The 18,702-nt window shown below is 32.0% G+C and overlaps 1 protein-coding gene across 1 annotated transcript in view; it reads left to right on the top strand.

Moving 5' to 3' along the window:
- The window catches only part of Phip (pleckstrin homology domain interacting protein), a 107,772-nt gene that overhangs the window by 50,401 nt on the left and 38,669 nt on the right, over positions 1–18,702 (top strand). Inside the window, exons 15-20 of the mRNA XM_063226930.1 lie at positions 168–302; positions 9,734–9,862; positions 10,713–10,938; positions 14,826–14,963; positions 15,253–15,436; positions 16,878–16,995. Of these exons, the coding sequence (XP_063083000.1) occupies positions 168–302; positions 9,734–9,862; positions 10,713–10,938; positions 14,826–14,963; positions 15,253–15,436; positions 16,878–16,995 (930 nt within the window). The remainder of the gene's footprint in view (positions 1–167; positions 303–9,733; positions 9,863–10,712; positions 10,939–14,825; positions 14,964–15,252; positions 15,437–16,877; positions 16,996–18,702) is intronic.

Raw genomic sequence — 18,702 nt, 5'->3', positions numbered from 1 at the left:
TTACCTGAGAACTTTTGCTTGCTAGTATGAAACAATTTTTTGGTTTTACTGAATTGAGTTTAATACATAAAATTCGATTTCTAGAAATGTGGCTATGTCCATGTTTTATGACGCTTCTTTTATTTTTAAAATATTTTAAGATTCTTGACATTTCTAATATATTTTAGGGTCATGAAGATGAGGTATTTGTTCTTGAGCCACATCCATTCGATCCTAGAGTTCTCTTCTCCGCCGGTCATGATGGAAATGTGATAGTGTGGGATCTAGCAAGAGGAGTCAAAATTCGATCATATTTCAATATGGTAATTATCAGTCTCTTGTTTTATACCTGTTAAAGAGTTTGGGGACTTTCTGAGAGGATGCTCTGTATGTAACAAAGGAAATCCACTTAAAAATTGGTTCAGACATTGTTGACCATAAATTTTCCACCAATAAAGAATTGTTTTTCCACACTTTGAGACGCTAAACTAAAATATAAATTGTATAGTGTCTGAATTGTAATAACTGTCTTAGTTTTATTCATTTTAGCAGTGAAACCTTGGTTAGAAATTCACAAGTATGTAGTATAGGAAGAAAAGTATTTGGAAATTATTTTTAAAAATAACATATATTGTATTTCTTTAATAGTTACTTAGAGCAATAGAATTTGGTTCAAATATATTGATTTTAAAATTAAAATAAAAAAATCAGGCAATTTTTTCCTTTGAACAAGTGTAGAATATTAGTTACATGGGTTTCACACCCTACGCAACTGATCATTTCTTACATAGCTTTCAGCATTGCTATTTGAATAGTAGCAATTTAATTTTAGAGCTTATAAAGCAGTTGTCACATTTCTTAAATACTATAATTTATTTTATATTTAAAATTTTTTCCCTGTGTGTTAAGGCACATTTCAGTAAAGAAAGGAAATGTGTTTTCCACTATTTTGATACTTATTTTTAAAACAATTTTAATTTTATTTTATTTTAAAAATTCCTAAAAGTACAGCTAATAATTTGTGGTCAGTGTTATTTTGCAATACACACTAATTCACAGAAAGCAATTCTTTGTGAAATATAACAGATTGTTAACAGGGTCCTTAAAAATAATGCTACGTTTGATTGATGAACTTCTGCATAATAAGTAGGCAGAAGATAAGTGAAGGAACTAACTTTGGCTACCATTATTGCTGTGCCTTCGTTTACATATGGTAGGTAACACAGATTATAATGCTCAGTTTTCTAAAAGTAAACATCGTTGATAATTTGGTGTGCCATTGTCAGTGATGGATGGATTTCCTTTGTAAGTTGCACAAAAGGGTTTTTGATTTTGGTTCAGTTTTTTTTTTTTGTTTTGTTTTTAAGCAAACCTATAAATATAAAGAATATTTATATTCTTTATATAAAGAATTTTTTCTCCTTTGTTTTTGCTTTGTTCCTTTCTGATACATCTGTTAAACAGAGAAATTAATTATTTTTCAATTTGTCTTTAGAGGGTAAAGGGAAAAAAGATGTAGGCTATCCATGTATTAGTGGCCTCATTTGGTAATTTTTATGTTTTCAGAGGTATTACTGTACTGGTAGTATTAAGGGCAAGTTTTGTTGTAACTTACTACTTTCACCTTAAAGGTGAATTTTTCATCATCGGGTAAATTGGTCACACTAACAGTGTCCCTTTTCAGGATATAAAAATTGGAGTTCTTTGAGATTTCAGTGATTTGCTCTTAGACCATTACACATTTGTGATGTAACCATAAATCAGTCATATAGTGTATTCTTTGAAATAGATAAAGAGATTAGCTACTTTACTGCCTTTAATAAGTGTTCTAGATGGTGAAATTTTCCTGTTCTTTCCATGGGTAAGAGAAAGAAAACATTAGAAATAAATTTATGTAATAAGTGGAACTGGATATTATTCATTGTCTTTTCAAATTGTATGAGAAGCAAAACATAAAAGAGCGTAAAGACTATCTTACATTTGAAAAGCAGAAAATGAGCTACATTTTGTTTTATTAAAATGAAACCACAGGTTTTTGAATGATTTTTAATGATTATCAAACTGCTTTTATATATTTTACTAATTTGAGTCTCATGAAAGTGTTACATAAGTAGGGTGGATTTTATTAAACCTAGTTTTATATATAGAGAATGTGTACATTATAGAGATGAATTGCTTTGCCCGGGTTTACCTAGATCAAAGCTTGAAGCTTAATCCTTTTTTTCTGTCTGTGACTAATGTATTCTTAGCTGTAAATCTAGCCATTTCACTTCTTAAATCTTTTTATAGTGTCATTGCATAGGTAACCTCTGCTTAATGCCTAGTCCAAGAGAGAAAGATTTTATAATATTAACTCTGAGTGAATCTACTGAGGTCTTAATCTTTTGCTTAGTGATTTTTTTCTTTTTCTAAATTTATGTTATCTAAATGGCCTACTTCTTTTTGTTCTTTACTCTTTAGTCCGTTTTATTGCTTGGTTTATCTGTGAAAAGATGTAATATAAATCATGTAGTCTTACTAATAATAAATACAATTTGAGGGAGGACTAGAAATTTGTGTTACTATTGTCTTCGATACTGGAATAGTATAGAACTTGACTGAATCCAAATTAAATATCTGATCTTAAGATGTACTGTAGTAACAAACTCAGTAGGTTTTGATTATTACATGATGGTCCTAGTCATTCTATAAATGGTGAAAGTTTAGATGAGTTGAAACTAAATTAACTATTTCTTGAAATATTTAAAAGTGAAGCTTTTAAATTAAGTAATTTACCATGAGGCTTACAGCTAAAGAATGTAATCAAACATACTATAACTTAAAAGAATAAAAACATTATGTATGAGTTTTTAAAAATAAACATTTTAATTGAATACATTTTGAGAATACTGTTTTGATGTTTCTTGTTTTTTAAATAATTGAATTTGCAGTTTGAAATTTATACTATCTTTGCAAGAAGTATGGGATTTGTATAACAGATAAATGTGCTAGATTAATCTACATTTTACACATTTTATCTTTTTGGAAAAATAAAACTTGAAATTTAGAAATTGTAAATCTTGGGGCTGGGGATTTAGCTCAGCGGCATAAGCCTTGGAAGTGTGCAGTCGTGAGTTCGATCCCTGGTACCGATAAAAAAACGAAACAGACAAAAAAAAGAAATTGTAAATCTTGCATCATTAAAAAGACTTTCAAATGAAAAGTTGAATTTTAAATGCCTATGAGATAATTGTTTTAAATAGATGGTTTAAGACATTAAATTGCACTGACAGTTATCATTTGGGTAAATGTTTTTACAGCTAGCTTTTCTTGCTAAGAATGTCTAAATGATAAAAGCAGTGGGATACAGGCTCTGGTATTTTTATTTATATGACATAAGTATATGAAAACTGATATTTGAAAGTTTGCTAACACAAAACCTGAAATTTAATAAATAGTACATGTTGCTTATATTTCTTCCCTCTGTTGTATCATCTTTAACTAAAAGTAAAAAATAATCAAAAACTTTAAAAGACATTTGTTGAAAATCCTTTCTACTGTCTCCATTTTTTTTAATGGACTAAAGGAAAGAAGATGAAAGTGTTGTAGAGAAAGTTATGATTAGTAAGGCTATTCATTTTTGGGGGGGATCCTAAATTCTAAGATTTTTTCCTTATCTACGTTCTTTTAAAAACAGTTATCAATTATCTATTGATGTTTCAGCTGAATAGTCATTATTACATAAGTAGTTGGAGGACACAGTGTATATTAAGAATATTTCCAAACAAGTTGTAAATAGTTTAGCAAGTCCATGTTTTTGTGTGGCATTGGTAATGGATAAGCCTTCATATAGCTTTCTTTTTGTTTTTTAGTATTAGGCATTGCCAAATGTTAGGCTGAAGCTCTACCACTGAGCTACATCCCAGCCCTCGTTTTCTTTACTTTTTTTTTTCTTTTAAGACACTTTCACAGAGTTGCCCAAGGTGGCCTGAAACTTGTGATTCTCTTGCATTAGCCTTCCAGATAGTTGGTGCTAAGGTGGAATTACGGTGACAGTAGCAATTACATACATTCATTTTAATGAGAATTGTTTAAAAACTGGCTCTAAGCTCCAATTAAATACTAAAATGCAGATAAATCATTCCCTTAAATAACTTGAAATTGTGCATAAACTCTGTACCAAAGTCAGTGGCCTTGTATTATTCTTACTTTCTGAAAGAGGTAAGCAGGTTTAGAAGTTTCCTAAAAACCTTAAATGTCCCCAAAATAAAGTTGTTTTCTTGGCCTTTTTTCTCCATTATTACACAGTATTGTATATCTGAGATTTAAAATTTAAATGAATTTTAATTCGAAGAGATAAGAGATTTCCACATTTCTGAGACTATTTGAATATTAGATAGTAAGTAAAAGATGTTTGGAGTGGGGATTTTAGACCTCATGTTAGTAGCTGTTCTCACAGATATCTCTGGAGCTCTTGCTCTCTTTTCTCTGTAGTCCTAGTTGTATATGGCTCTCTTCATGTCTTTCTGTTTCTGTCATGTTATTCAGTGCTGTAGTTTGTTGGCTATCTGGTTATGATGGTTATGATTTTAATTGAGGACTGCAATGTCTTGTTAGAAAGTGGTTTTACTAAATTCAATTTTTGCTTTACTTTTGTTGTTTCATGGGTAAATTCTGAATAACAGTTTTTATTTAAAGTTTTTCTCATTTTTATAATTGTTCTCTTAATGTTTCTTTTACTTGAGATTTTTAAAAAAAATGTTCCAGTGTCCACTAATCCAGAATAATATATTTCTCCTTGCAACGTTCCAAGTGAGCAGAGGCTGCCAATCTACCACTCAGAATTTTTGCACATGCATATATTTCTTCTGACATCAACATGTTCTCAGTGTGACGTGTACTTTAGTTTTTAGACAGCTGTAGCTGCGTGTATCAAAGAAAACGAAGTTCAAAATAGATAGTACCTTGTACTGTGTTATCTCTTGTGAACCAAGCTACTTTCCTTTCCTTCCATCCATCCATTAGAGATGCTAATAAGATAAAAATGTCTTATGTCTACATATTCTGTATTAAAAAAAATTCTGAATGCTTTTTTTCCTTTTTTCATTTTCTCTGGATAAGAACTTTTCTTTAATCTTCCGATCATGAAGCTTAATTACTCTTTGTTTCTAGTTTCTGGAGAATTTTAGATTCTCTGCTTTTAGTCTATAGCTTGGTACTCAAAAACATGTTAAGACTTTTTGCCATAAATCTGTCCCTGCAACTTTTCATACTGTATCTTATTTGGTGCAATACTTTTATGTAGAAATTCTTTATATACTAAATCACCTGCTATGCAAGAGTATTTTAAGTTTGATAGAAGAGAAAGTGTAAAATTGTATAGAACATGCAGGTGAAGACATTTTGATTAGCAGTTGTTACAGCACTTGTGCAAAGCACAAAAATTAGGATCACAAAGAGAAAAATGGCTGGTTTTAAGCTGTTTATGGTTAAATTGAGAAAATACCTAGAAAGATTGATCTTGATAGAGTGGAATGGCACTATGCCAGATGAGAACACTCAATTGCCATTTCCTTAAAGATGTAAAGTTCAGTTTATGGTGAAGAATCAAAGCTTTATTGAAGAACAAGAATTACATATCAAAATGTAAATAGGTAGTGAGTTAGTAGAGAATAAATTTTTTAAGAGGAACATTATAAACAAAAGTTTTATAGAACATGTTCATAATTTAGGAAATTCACTTCAAATATTATTTTGGAAATAGCAATAAGATGAAAAATGTAAATTGAGATTATCAGTGGCTTCAAATCTTCTTGTAATCATAATAAACTTTGTGATGTTATAAATTATAGGATAAACAAGAAGCTAAAAGCACTACTTTGATTTCTGTTATTAGTGTTTCATCTATGAAATTGAGTAGTGTAGGAAAACTTTAATTGATAAAAGAAGCGCTGGGGATTTAGCTCAGAAGCATAAGCGCCTGCCTTGCAAGTGTGCAATCGTGAGTTTGGTCCCCAGTACCGATTTAAAAAAAAAATGAAAATTACAAATTTGTAAGGTGATTCTGCCTAGCATAGCAAAGTTTTTAATTTTCTTCTAAGATCCTCCAGAAGTATAATATGTTTTCATATTCTGCTTCATATATAGACATATACATACATGCATACCCGTGTATGTTTCTCACAATTGAAACAAATTAAAGCCTGTAATCTTAACCTGCATTTTATTACTTTTAATGTTTCATTTCCACATTTGTCCACTTCTTCCAACAAGCTTTCCTGACCATCACATACTGTAGAAGAATTTTAGAATTGAATCGGACTGTAATGGTCATCTCATTGTTCTGTCTTTCCACAGAGTGATTAGATAATTTCCTATTACTGTTGAAGATTTCTTTGTTCTTAAACCTCATTCTTATGTCTCCTTTTTCATCTTTCTGCTTCACAAATATTGCTATATATTTTTCCTTAAATATAATATCACCAAATATAATATCATCACCAAATCTCTTAACTCAAGCTTTATATTTAATTTTTTAAAATTCAGTGTAAATCTCCAAATTCTCACAAATTAAACTCCTATTTCTTGTTAATATTTCTAGAATTCATTAGTCAATACAAGAATTTTCCAGTAAGGCAATCATTATTATTTAACATGTGATCCTCTCATTTCCTGATTTAAAACAAAAACAAAATGTACTTGATACTGTCTTATGAGTTGAAGTAGCTGTTCCTTAATGTCATGTATATGACGTTTATTATCTGGTCTTTACTTACATATGTCCCAAGCAATATATAATAAACAAACTGATTTTTTTATTAATGGAAGAGTTTGCTGTTTTCAAAATTCATTTTTATTAATTTGTTTTGTAATTATTTCAAGATAGCCTTGTTAAGTTAAGCTAGTGTATGCTATATACAGAATTAAATACTTACTCTCCTGTTAGGCAGTACATTTAAATTTTAATGACAGGCCCATATATTTTTCACATGGATAGGAAAGCTCAACCTTACTGTCTTTAGTTATACACATAGCATTTTTAAAAAGTGTCTTTATTACTAAATTTTTACTTTGAGAATTCTTAATACTTCAACTCTGATTTTTAAAAGATGGAATACTTTGCAGAGGAAAATATTTAACTTTTATTTTCTCATTGGTTTTTGCTCAGCATATATCATAAAAAATATTGTAGGATACTTGTAGTTACATGGAGGGAAAATTAAAATTTTCTACTTTGTATCATCAACTATTTGGAAAGCCTATTTTATATTTTATAAATATAGTCATTTATTACTGAGGAGCCAGGTAAATGAGTTTTTAATAAGGCTAACGGTACTTTTTCTGATTATTTGATGAGTAAATGGTATCTGTGATGCCTTCATTAATGAACAACAAATAATTCGTTAGGTACTTTTCTCTGTTTTCTGATATGATTGATTTTTTTTTTTTTTTTTTTTTTTTGAGTCAGGGTCTCACTCTGTAAATGCAGGCTGACCTTAAACTCACTTTGTAGCCCTGGCAGGCCTTGAACGCGCAGCAATCCTCCTACCTCAGCCTCCCAAGTGCTGACATTATGTGCATGTGTTAGCATGCCTAGCTGTATTTTCATTAATCACTGAAGTTAACAGATTCCTTACACTAAGAAAATTAATATTATTCTCACATACTATTCACAACGGAATGTGTTTTACAGAACATAGAACTTTCAGTATAGTTGCTAGTTTTGGTTTTTTGGGCAAACTTTATACATTCCAGCTTTCCCACAATATTCCTTTAGAGATCCTAATACTGTAAATGTGCCAACATTGATAGATAGCACTCAGTATAGTGTTCCCCACACGCACACACCCTAAGAAAAATATATAGCAAGGTGATTCAAATGTCACAGGAAGGATACTCTGCTTGGGAACATCTATTAGATTTTCTTGGCAGTGCTGAGTTGTACAGCTTTCATATCTCTTTCTCTTATATTCTATAAACTTAAAATTACAAACCTAGGTTTTGTAATACAATTTTGAAAACATTTATTAGCCTTGGAAATGGATTTTCAAAGTTGTCACTTTTTCTCATTGAAAGCTTGAGTAAACAGATAATCATTCAGCAACACATAGCTGTGACAATTCCAGATTTTTTACATTTGATTTTTTACTTAAAACTGTAAAGGTAAGCTTTGTTCTTATGATTATTTATAATAGTTCTTGTAAATGTTTGTCTATAAACCACTGAAAATTAAAAACTTGAATCCTGACATTTCTGCTTGTAGTTTTTCTCTCATTTTTGGCCAAGGCCAAGCTGTGTGGTTCCTAATGCCCTTACGGTAATCTGACACAATAGTTCTTTCTTATTTTTGAAGTTGTAATGTAGATTAAGAATCAGTTACCCACCTGGTTCTGTTCTTTTGTTGTCTTAACTTTTTCTCACACCCACAAAATAATTGTTTTACTTATCCATTTTCTTGTCTGTGGGATACATTTTTGTGTTCATTCGACACTAAACAAGTTTACTTATTTTCAAAATGCTTACATTTTGAGGAAAATGATTATCTGTCATCTTTATCCAAAACAGTATCAATGCACATAATAGTACTTATGTGCATTTCTTCTCCAATGAGCAGAAGGGGAAAAGTTACCTTTTGAGACAATCTTGTTGGCAATGTTAACTTCCTCTTAGGTGCATCTTTCCTCTAACTGTGGTATTTTCTCTTTTAATCAATCTTACTTGAAAAACCAACTGTTCTTCTAAATTTTAAATAACTCAACTTTTTGTATTCAGTGAACTGTACATCCATCCTTATGCCAGATTAATTCTGTAGAAGGAAAACTATCGTATCTCTTTCCAAACATTCCTGGACTATTACTAGAGAACTCAGTTTGTTCTAGATCAGTGGATACCGGAACAGAAAGGAAGTATTTCTTACCTGATAATGTGTGTGTGTTCCGATTCTGCTAATCCAGAAATCCAATCGCATTTGTTGAAAATCATCCTTAGTTGTTATTTGTTTAGGGAGTCAACTCCCTATTTTAGTTGTTTCTGAAATTCAGTCCCTAGATGTGCTTTAGATAGGGTAGAATTTTTACCTCTTTCAGAACACTGCTAAAGAAGTTTTCTACTGGAACATAGTGTGAAGAAGCACTGAGAGCAAAAAATTCAGAGTGGTGATTGGCCACCTCTGTTTGATTGACAGGTTGCAGGGAGAAACCCATTCGTTCTGGATTAATGGAACTGGAAAACAGAAAGCAATTATCAGGTAAAAAAACCCTTTTCTTTAACCTTTGAAATTCACCATTTAAAAGATGAGTCAGACCACTAGGGAATTTATTACCAAAAAAAAAAAAAAAAAAAGTTTAGTGTCTTATAAGCAGTGATTTCTGGCTACTACTTCAAAGAGTTATCAAAAAATTGCTACAGTTGTTTCTTGTTATCAGCCTTTGCCAAAAGGACAGGAATGAATGAAAATAGATGGACTGTATGGCTCAATTACATTTTAAATCTGGGTTAAAAATGTGAAGCTGAATTCTATGGGTGGGGGGGATTGTTGTTGTTTTTATTTCCTGAATTGTGTCTGGTCTGTGGATAGAGTTCTTTGTTTTTCAAAGCTGTTAATCTGGCACTTTCCTTGAATATCTGCAGATTTTATTATTGTACTGTACTTGTTATACCTAATCTTTCACTTCATTGGGTTATACATCTTTTATTATAAAATTTTAGTAACAGTAGTAACCAGTTCTTAATATTTTAATGGCAATATTCTCATTATTGGTTAAATATATTTCAGATTGAAGGCCAAGGACATGGTGCAGTATTTGACTGCAAATGCTCTCCTGATGGCCAGCATTTTGCATGCACAGACTCTCATGGACATCTTTTAATTTTTGGCTTTGGGTCCAGTAGCAAATACGACAAGGTAGAGTATGATAAATTCACATCATGTCATTGTTACTAATTGTAAGTTGATGCATATTTCAGTGTTAGATTTCCAAGGAGTGGGTGAGAATCAACATTTTTTAAATCAAAGTTTCAAGAATGATATTTTAAATGATCTGGAGGCATAGCTTAGAAAAGGAGGGTAAATATAGCAGATTAACTTTTCTGTAACTAGATAACAATTATTAGAAATCAGAAGGAATAACTTAACCCTTTAAAACAGCCTAAATTTGAGTTCTTGAACATTTCTCATGTTTTTTGTTACATCAGCTACATCAGCTATGGCACTAGCGTTATAGTTCAGTGGTAGAGTAAGTGTTTTAACTTGCACAAGACCCTGAGTTTAATTGCCAATAAAAATTACAGAGTATACTTAGATTACAGAGTATACTTAGTATATGCCTAAGGCTTAAAGATGTGTGTAGCTTAGTGAAAGTAAAAATTCCTTTGATTTGTGCCTAGATTTGTTTTTACCCTTTCATCTAAAATGGAATAGCTTATTTTTAATGGTTGCATATATATACATATATGTATATATGTTCTGTATGCCCGAGAAAATTGAAAGCAGTAGCTTGTTTGATCTAAAAATTCAATGTAGAAAATAGAGAATTTTTTGTTTTTGTTTTGTAGTCCTAGGGGTTGAATCTAGGTCTTCATGGATACTGATCAAGCGAGTATTGTACCACTGAGCTACATCACCACTGAGAAGCCCCAGAATACTTTTTTTTAAAGTTGTTGCTTAATATCATAATTCCATTAAAATGTTTTGATTAGAAATGTAGATTTTTATGATAAAGTTTTATTTTTTCTTCTATTAATCTTTCTTACAGATAGCAGATCAGATGTTCTTTCATAGTGATTATCGGCCCCTTATCCGTGATGCCAACAATTTTGTATTAGATGAACAGACCCAGCAGGCACCTCATCTTATGCCTCCCCCCTTTTTGGTTGATGTTGATGGTAACCCTCATCCATCCAGATACCAGAGATTAGTTCCTGGGCGTGAAAACTGTAGGGAAGAGCAACTCATCCCTCAGATGGGAGTAACTTCCTCAGGTAGGTACTCATTTTCATAGACAACCAGAGTTTACTTTCTTACTGGAATCCTTAAAAATCTCTAATTTTGTAAAGGTTTGTTTTCGGTTGTTCGAGAAAAAGTATTTCTTTAGACTTACCCCTAGAATAGTGCTTAAGAATTAATAAGGTTAGAGATTTAAAGCAGTAATTCTTGTTTATGTTTGTTTATAGCCTTCGACCACACTAAAAGAGCCAGCCTCATGTGGTATGTCAGTTTATCTATTAGTGAACAACATTTATTGAGAATAGTATCTGTACCTGATCTGCTATAAACTATGGGTAGAAAATTAAACAGACATGGTCTGTACTTAACTTACTTACTTACTTTCTTTCTTTCTTTCTTTTTGTCTTTTTGAGACAGGGTCTTTCTATGGAATTCAGGCTGGCCTTGAGCTCACTTTGTAGCCCAGGCTGGTCTTGAACTTGCAACAATCCTCCTGCCTCAGCCTCGTGAGTGCTGGGGTTACAGGCTTGAGCCCCCACGCCCGGCTTGGTCTGTACTTTCTTATGGATTGTGTTACATAGATTAATAAGGGGTTATGGCAAAATACTTAGTTAAAATTGTGATGTTATTAAAAGGAAAATATATGAAAGAAATTACTTACATTAAGGACTATTTTAAGGAATGATCAACTTTTATTAACATTTTATGTGAACACAGCTAAAAAGTGTTACACTGTTTGGTAATGTATGAAAGTCAAAAATTAGTTGAGAAATTGAATGAGAATCAAAGTGAAGATGAGGCCTGTAGTCTCTTCTTTGCCTTATTTGTCAAATACAGTCTTGATTTGTTTAATAAAAATAATAGATAAGCTTTATAAAGATTAAACCAGTCAGAGGTGATGGAACATGCCTGTAATCCCAGCACTTAGGATGCTGTAGAGGTAGGAGGATTTCTGCCAGTTTGAGGCCAGCCTGGGTTGCACAGTAAGTTTAAAGGCCAGTCTGAACCACATAGCAAGACCCTGTCTCAAGTGCCTGCCCTTCCTCTCCCCAAAAGATCAAACCAGTTTTGTCTTTCTGAATTGTACATTTTATCTAGAAAAATGTTTACTGAAGTATTTTAGGCTTTAGGTTCTAATGTTATTAACAGAATTTCCAGATTTTGCATGAGCAAACTATGAATTAAGCATTCATAAGCAACACAATAAAATCACTCTTACTGCAGTATAGTAGACCCATCTTTGCTTAAAAAGATTGAATATGAAATTATATATGTCCGCTTAGAATGGAGAGAAAGGGAAACCATTAAAGGACCTGCCCCTGCTGCCACTTGTAGAGAATAGTGCAGACTTAAATATTCAGAGTATGTGAAATTAATGTGTCTTAGCACATGAACATTGCATGAACTTAACTTATGAACAACCAGTATTGGAGATGTCAGAGGAGATAGAGAAGACTGAGATTAGGAGTAATTCCTTTATTCCTTGAAGCATAATTGGAACAAATCAGATTATACTCAGATCGTAAAATAGGTGTCCAAGCTGGGATTTCAGGCACAGTGAAATAAGGAAAGGGTTATTATGTAATTATTATCATTACCACTGCTTATTGTTTAACAGTTTATAAGGAGATTTCATAGTGATATCCAATCTTTGTATCTATCCTATTTAATCCTAAAAGTTGAAAAAAATTTAATCAGAGTTGTGTCACAGTCTAACCCTATCTATGGCTTTAAATTTATTGTTCTTCCATACAACACACTTCTTATTAAGAGTATAAAGTGGTCATGATCTCAAAAATGACACAGATGTCATTTACTAGTGTTGGACTGCAGAAGAACTTATGCCTTCATAGTGAATCACAAAGTTTTTTTTATTGGTCTAATGAACAGAATTCAGAGTAAAAACCTTTTCTGTCATTTTAGACATGTCAAGCACAAAAGAAATTAATACATAAACAGAAACAAGGGAAAATGGTTTTTGAAAAAATCATTACAAGCTACATTTGTTTGCATTTATAGATTTATAATAAATTCTTATTGAGAAATCCCATAAACTTAACTAAAAGTAGATACTGTATATATTTTTTTTGATTTTTTTTTTTTTGGTCTTTTCGTTTTTACCGGTACCAGGGATCAAACTCATGACTGCCTACTTGCAAGGCAGGTGCTTATACCGCTGAGCTAAATCCCCAGCCCCTAGATTTTGTATATTACAGTAAATGATTTGAATGCATTTTCATTACATTGAAACTGGACAATACACTTTAAATTTACTTCTTCAATTGTAAACTTGGGTTATATCAGATTAAACATCGGTAGTGAAACAATGTTTTCCCAGTAGCAGATTAGGGAAGCATGTAAAAGCAAGACTTTACTGCAGTCTGTTTACATGACTTTGTAACTTCTCTGATGTGGGAGAGGTTATTTTCTCTCTTCAAGGTTTTGTTTCAAAAAATGAGATGCCATTATATACTTAATAAATGTAATTTTCTTTCTCTTATACTTTCCCTACCACTGCTTCTTTCTAGAATATTCTTTGTGTCTTCTTGTCCTAGACTAAGCCCCTTTGAAATTTTGACCTAATTAGGTCTTGGGGTAGGGGAGTATAAATGGGAATTGAACTGAGGGCCTCATGCTTGCCAGGCAGGTGCTGTGCCCCTGAGCTATATATCCCTGGCCTTCAGGTCTTCTTTTACATACCTGCACACCCAGTATTTACTCCTTTTTCTAGTCTCTTGACAATGCTGTTCATGATCTTTATATAGTTTATATTTCTTAATTTTTTGGATTGTACCAGGTTTAGATACTACTAAGATAAATGAGGTAATCCATGCTCTTGGATAACTTTTGGGCTTTGTTTTATATGTTGGGCTGGATACTGATAAATGTATAGATTGGTGAGGAACTGTAAGAGGATAGCAGGTAGTTCTTGTTTGGTAAGATTTCATAGGAAATAGAGAGGTGTCATTTTAGTTGTTACCTCAAAAATCAGAATTTCTCATGGTTATGCTTACAGTGGAAATACTGGGTTAGATGTTTGAAAACATAAAAGTACTGTATCTTCCTGTTAAGAGGGCACAATAGTCAAGTGGGCCTCTATGATTTTGATGGGTGAGATGATGTAGTAAAAGGTGGGTGTATTAAAATATACCAAGTTCTTCCCGTGTGTCAGCCTTTTAACATCTTGCCATTTCTCTGGAGTGTCCTTTTTCTGGCGTTTCACATAGCTAATCAAGTTTCAAATCAGACCCTTTCCAAGGTGGGTTTCTCAGACTTCAGAAGCACCATCAGTATTTCCCATTTTTCTTCTTTCTCCCTTTCTCACCACTGCCCTTGTTTTAACATCTTTCATAATCTGCTTTTATTGACATGTTTATTGTTTACTTGCCCTGTCAGGATGTGTGCTCCCTCTGGGGCAATGATCTTGATACCTTTTTATTTGCCATTGCATTCCTAGTACTTGGCATAGTTCTTAGCACATAGTAGTCAAGAATTTGTTGACATAAGTGAACTAGTAAAGATTTTTTTCTTAGAAAATAGTAACATTTCTCTTTTTAAAGAAATAGTGATCTAGGTGAAAAATTGTAACTTTGACATTTCCAAATGTATCCTTTTGTACAGTTATTTTGGTTTTCATTTGTTAAGTAGAAATAATATACGCATACCTAACCAACTAACCATAAGGATTTATGAATATCTCAGTCATAATACTTTAATCATGCTTATTATTTTTAATGAACTAATGGTGATTGATAGGGTTTTCTTCCATTATTTATAGTATGTATGTATGTATTCATTTTTATCCAAGCAAATTTTATATTTAATTATGGCTTCATGAGTAAGACTCCTGATGAACAAAATGTTAAATAACTTTATGAACAAAATGTTAAATAATTTTAACATTTTGTATGGTATTACACAGGGTTGAACCAAGTTTTAAGTCAACAAGCAAACCAGGAAATTAGTCCACTGGACAGCATGATTCAGAGACTACAGCAAGAGCAAGACCTGAGACGGTCTGGTGAAGTTACACTTGGTAATACCAGTCATTTAAGTAGAGGTAAGTAGAAATTGGTTTTTTAAGTGAAATATTTAAAAGTTTGAATAACCTTCCAACAGTAGAGGAGTGATGAAATGTTAGTATGCCAAAATGATTGTGTTCTGAATAGTGACCTAAATTTTAAAATATGTAATATTCTTCCATATTCTCATTAGTAAACATTAGAAATTAAAAAATACTTCCTTTGCTTTTCTTCCTCTTACCCTTCCTTGTAGTGATTCTTTTTCCTATTAACAACTAATAAAAAGTGTCTAAATAAAATTTGTCATACTAATTTTTTTCCCCTTAGGTTCTGTAAGTTCTACCTCAGAGGTTCATTCACCACCAAATGTAGGACTAAGGCGTAGTGGACAAATAGAAGGTGTACGGCAAATGCATAGTAATGCACCAAGAAGTGAAATCGCCACAGAGCGTGATCTTGTAGCTTGGAGTCGAAGGGTGGTAGTACCTGAACTGTCAGCTGGTGTGGCCAGGTAAAAGAATTACCTATATATGCTATAGTTGCTTAGGTCTGTTTTGAATGAGTCTTCAAAACCCATTTTCTGGTCCATATTTGATTTTTATTTGAAAAATTAATACTTTAAATTGTTCATGGCTCTGCTGACAAATTAAGTTTGTAAATACATCTTTTTCTGGAATGATTCATGTGATGAGATAGGATATATTAAGATGAATGGGGAAAAATCATAAATTTGAATCAACCAAATAAGAGATGATATTAAGTAGAAAATTAAATCTTAGTTTGTCCTATATGTTTCTTAAAAGACATTTCATAAAGTTGTCATTATTTAGGTCTTTTAATAAGTTTTACTAAGCATTCCCACTATATTACTGAGAATAAGTGAATTACTGACATATATAGATATTACCTTTAATATTTAAAAATATACATACATGAATTAAGTGATTTGTTGGAAGTCAATTTCTGTAGTCCACACTATGAAGCGAACATTATCTTTAGTTTCTTTTCATTGTATAATCATGAAATACTCAACAGTGAGGTCCATATGATCCCAATTATTAGTAGTAATTTTGTAGTTAACCTTTTTTTGGTTGTACTGGGGATTGAAACCAAGGGCGCTCTTCACTGAATTACACTCCCAGCCCTTTTTTATTTTGAGATGGGGTCTTACTAAGTTACTCGTAGAGGGCTGGTAATTGTCTTCCCTCAGTCCACTGAGTTTTGAGATTACAGGCATAACCTGCCACATTTGGCTTTTAAACTTCTGTTTGGTATTTTTGAGACAGAGTCTTAGCAGGCTGGCCTTGAGCTAAGTTTGTAACCCAGGCTGGTCTCAAACTCACAACAATCCTCCTGCGTGCTAGAATTATAAGCAAGTACCACCACGCCTGGCTCTTTTAAACATTTTAAAATCAGATGTTTGAGTAGATTATGCTGTTTAATTAGGCAATATTTAGAATATATGTTTTGATTTAACTTTGAATACAAACCTAAGGTATAAATTTGTGCAATGACTTTTATTTCATGATAAGCATATCTTGTTTATTCATTTGTTTTTTGAGGTGGGATCTCACTATGTAGTTCAGGCTTGCTTTGAATTAACTGTGTTGCCCAGATTGTGCTCAAACTTAGAACAATCCCTTTGCTTCAGCCTCCTGCATGTTGGGGTTATAAGCGTGTGCCACCATGCCTCGCGTATAAAAGTTTTTCACAGAATATTTTTAGGAGGAGGAGTTCAAAAATTTTATCTTGTCAGTGCTGTGGTCAATTAATGCTTGATAGTCTGAGTTCAAGATCTAAGAATTTAAACACAGATACCTGAATGACATGCTTACATCTGGAAAGAAACCACAAGGAAAAACATTCTTTCTTTGAAACTTGATGTTTCTGTTGGGTAGAGCAGAGATCAGCTACAAAAATTAGATTAAAATGTATGGCTTTTAATCTTTTAGTAGGCAAGAAGAATGGAGAACTGCAAAAGGAGAAGAAGAAGTAAAGACTTACAGGTCGGAAGAGAAAAGAAAACATTTAACGGTTGCAAAAGAGAATAAAGTACTTAATGTCTCAAAGGTAAATGTTAATTACTGTGATATTTAATATTGTCATGTTAAAGCATAATGGCCCTTTTAAGACCCTTGCTTTTGAATTGAAAATGTTTTTACTTTAAATGGGATAATTAATGAAATAAAGTTCAGTGTAACTCTTGATTATTCCCTTAGGTTTTGTTATAATTTAAAAATTTTAGTTCATTTCCTGGCTTCCATCATATAGCATATCTTCCCCAAATGCTAATTCTTATATATTCATTAAACACAGTAAAGTATAATTCATTTAAATGAGCGTTCTTTAGTTTTGTGCTTTGTTTTACACTTTAATGTTTTTTTCTTTTTTTTTTTTTTTTTGCTGTTTTGCACTGTTATAGCTAATCAAGTCAGAGCGCACCTGTACATAATGGTTCTTGTTTTCTCGATTAATAATGTAGAATACCCTATTAGTTTTACCCTATTGGTTTTTATGCCATCTTAATCTGACAGAACTAAATACCCTAGTCAGAGAGAGATGTATTGACTTTTCCAATTGTCAGGGAGCCACAAATACCTGTCCATCCATGTTTTTCTTTTCCCCTTGATACTTCAGAGTCTGAAGAGACTGAAGTTGAGGGAAACCATATTATTCTTCTAAGTTCCTATTCAATGATTGAAACAACAACAACAAAATGATAGGATTTCAGATCTCACTTGGCTTAAACAAATAGATTTGTTTCCCATGTAAAGACTTTGGTAGGTAGTTTAGGGCTAGTATATCTTCAGTCCTAAAAACTAAAACTTTCTCACTTTTCCCATTCTACTGAACTCAGCCTCATATCTATTTAAGAGCAGCATTCTCATGTAAGAATAGCGAATCAAAGAGGAAGGTGCAAAGGACACACACACTTTCCTGAAGAAGACTCTTGGATGTGGCTCAGAAACATTGTCCCAGATTTTCCATTGACCAAAATGTGGTCCTATGAAACTCAACACAATTTTTATTTTTTTGTAGAAAGGGAGAACAGATGTTGGCTGACAACTGATTTTGTTCTTCATGAATAAACACTTTAAATGTTTATATTCCTTAGTTTTGGAATTTATCTAATGAAAGTATTGTCAATGGTTTATAAAGTGCAGCAAATAGTAATTTTTAATGCTACCGATTTGAATTGGTAGAAATGTTGAATGTTAAGTGCAAGAGAGAAGATAAATATTTTTCCAGCGTGTTTTGCAAGATACCTATTTTTCCAAAGTTCATGACATAGTTGAACATTGTTTCCTGTTTTTATACTTTACACATTTACTAATTATTATACAAATTATGAAACTCTTTGGTAATTCTTTTAGAAAGTATCTATGGAGCAAGTCATGTTCTTATTTGTAAACATTTCTTTCACTTTTAGCACTGTGGATGTAATTACAGGCTTCAAGTTGTTTTCTATCAACCTAAAAAGTAGTGTTCATTTTTCTTATTGTGTGATAAATGAATCTGTGGAAAGCAAAGAAACAGCGTTACCGTTTCTTTGATCCTAATCATTAGCCCTATTTTTTTGCTTGTATTCGTGACTGTAACTATGATTTTTCCAAATGTAGGTTTCTTTTTAGCTCTTAGTTTCTTTTTCACTTTTGTTTTTGTTTAATATTTGGGGTCATTTCATCTTTTTTTTTTTTAATTTTAAAAACAAAACAAAACAGTGTAACGGTACAAGTAATACAGAACTACAAAAAAAAAAAAAAAAAAACAGTAAGA

Source organism: Cavia porcellus, unplaced genomic scaffold, assembly GCF_034190915.1.
Source record: "Cavia porcellus strain 051 isolate PalLab524CR breed Dunkin Hartley unplaced genomic scaffold, mCavPor4.1 scaffold_16, whole genome shotgun sequence".
NCBI classification, from domain to species: Eukaryota; Metazoa; Chordata; class Mammalia; order Rodentia; family Caviidae; genus Cavia; species Cavia porcellus.
Note: the sequence above shows the minus strand (reverse complement) of the source record. Positions and strands in the feature narration are given on the sequence as shown.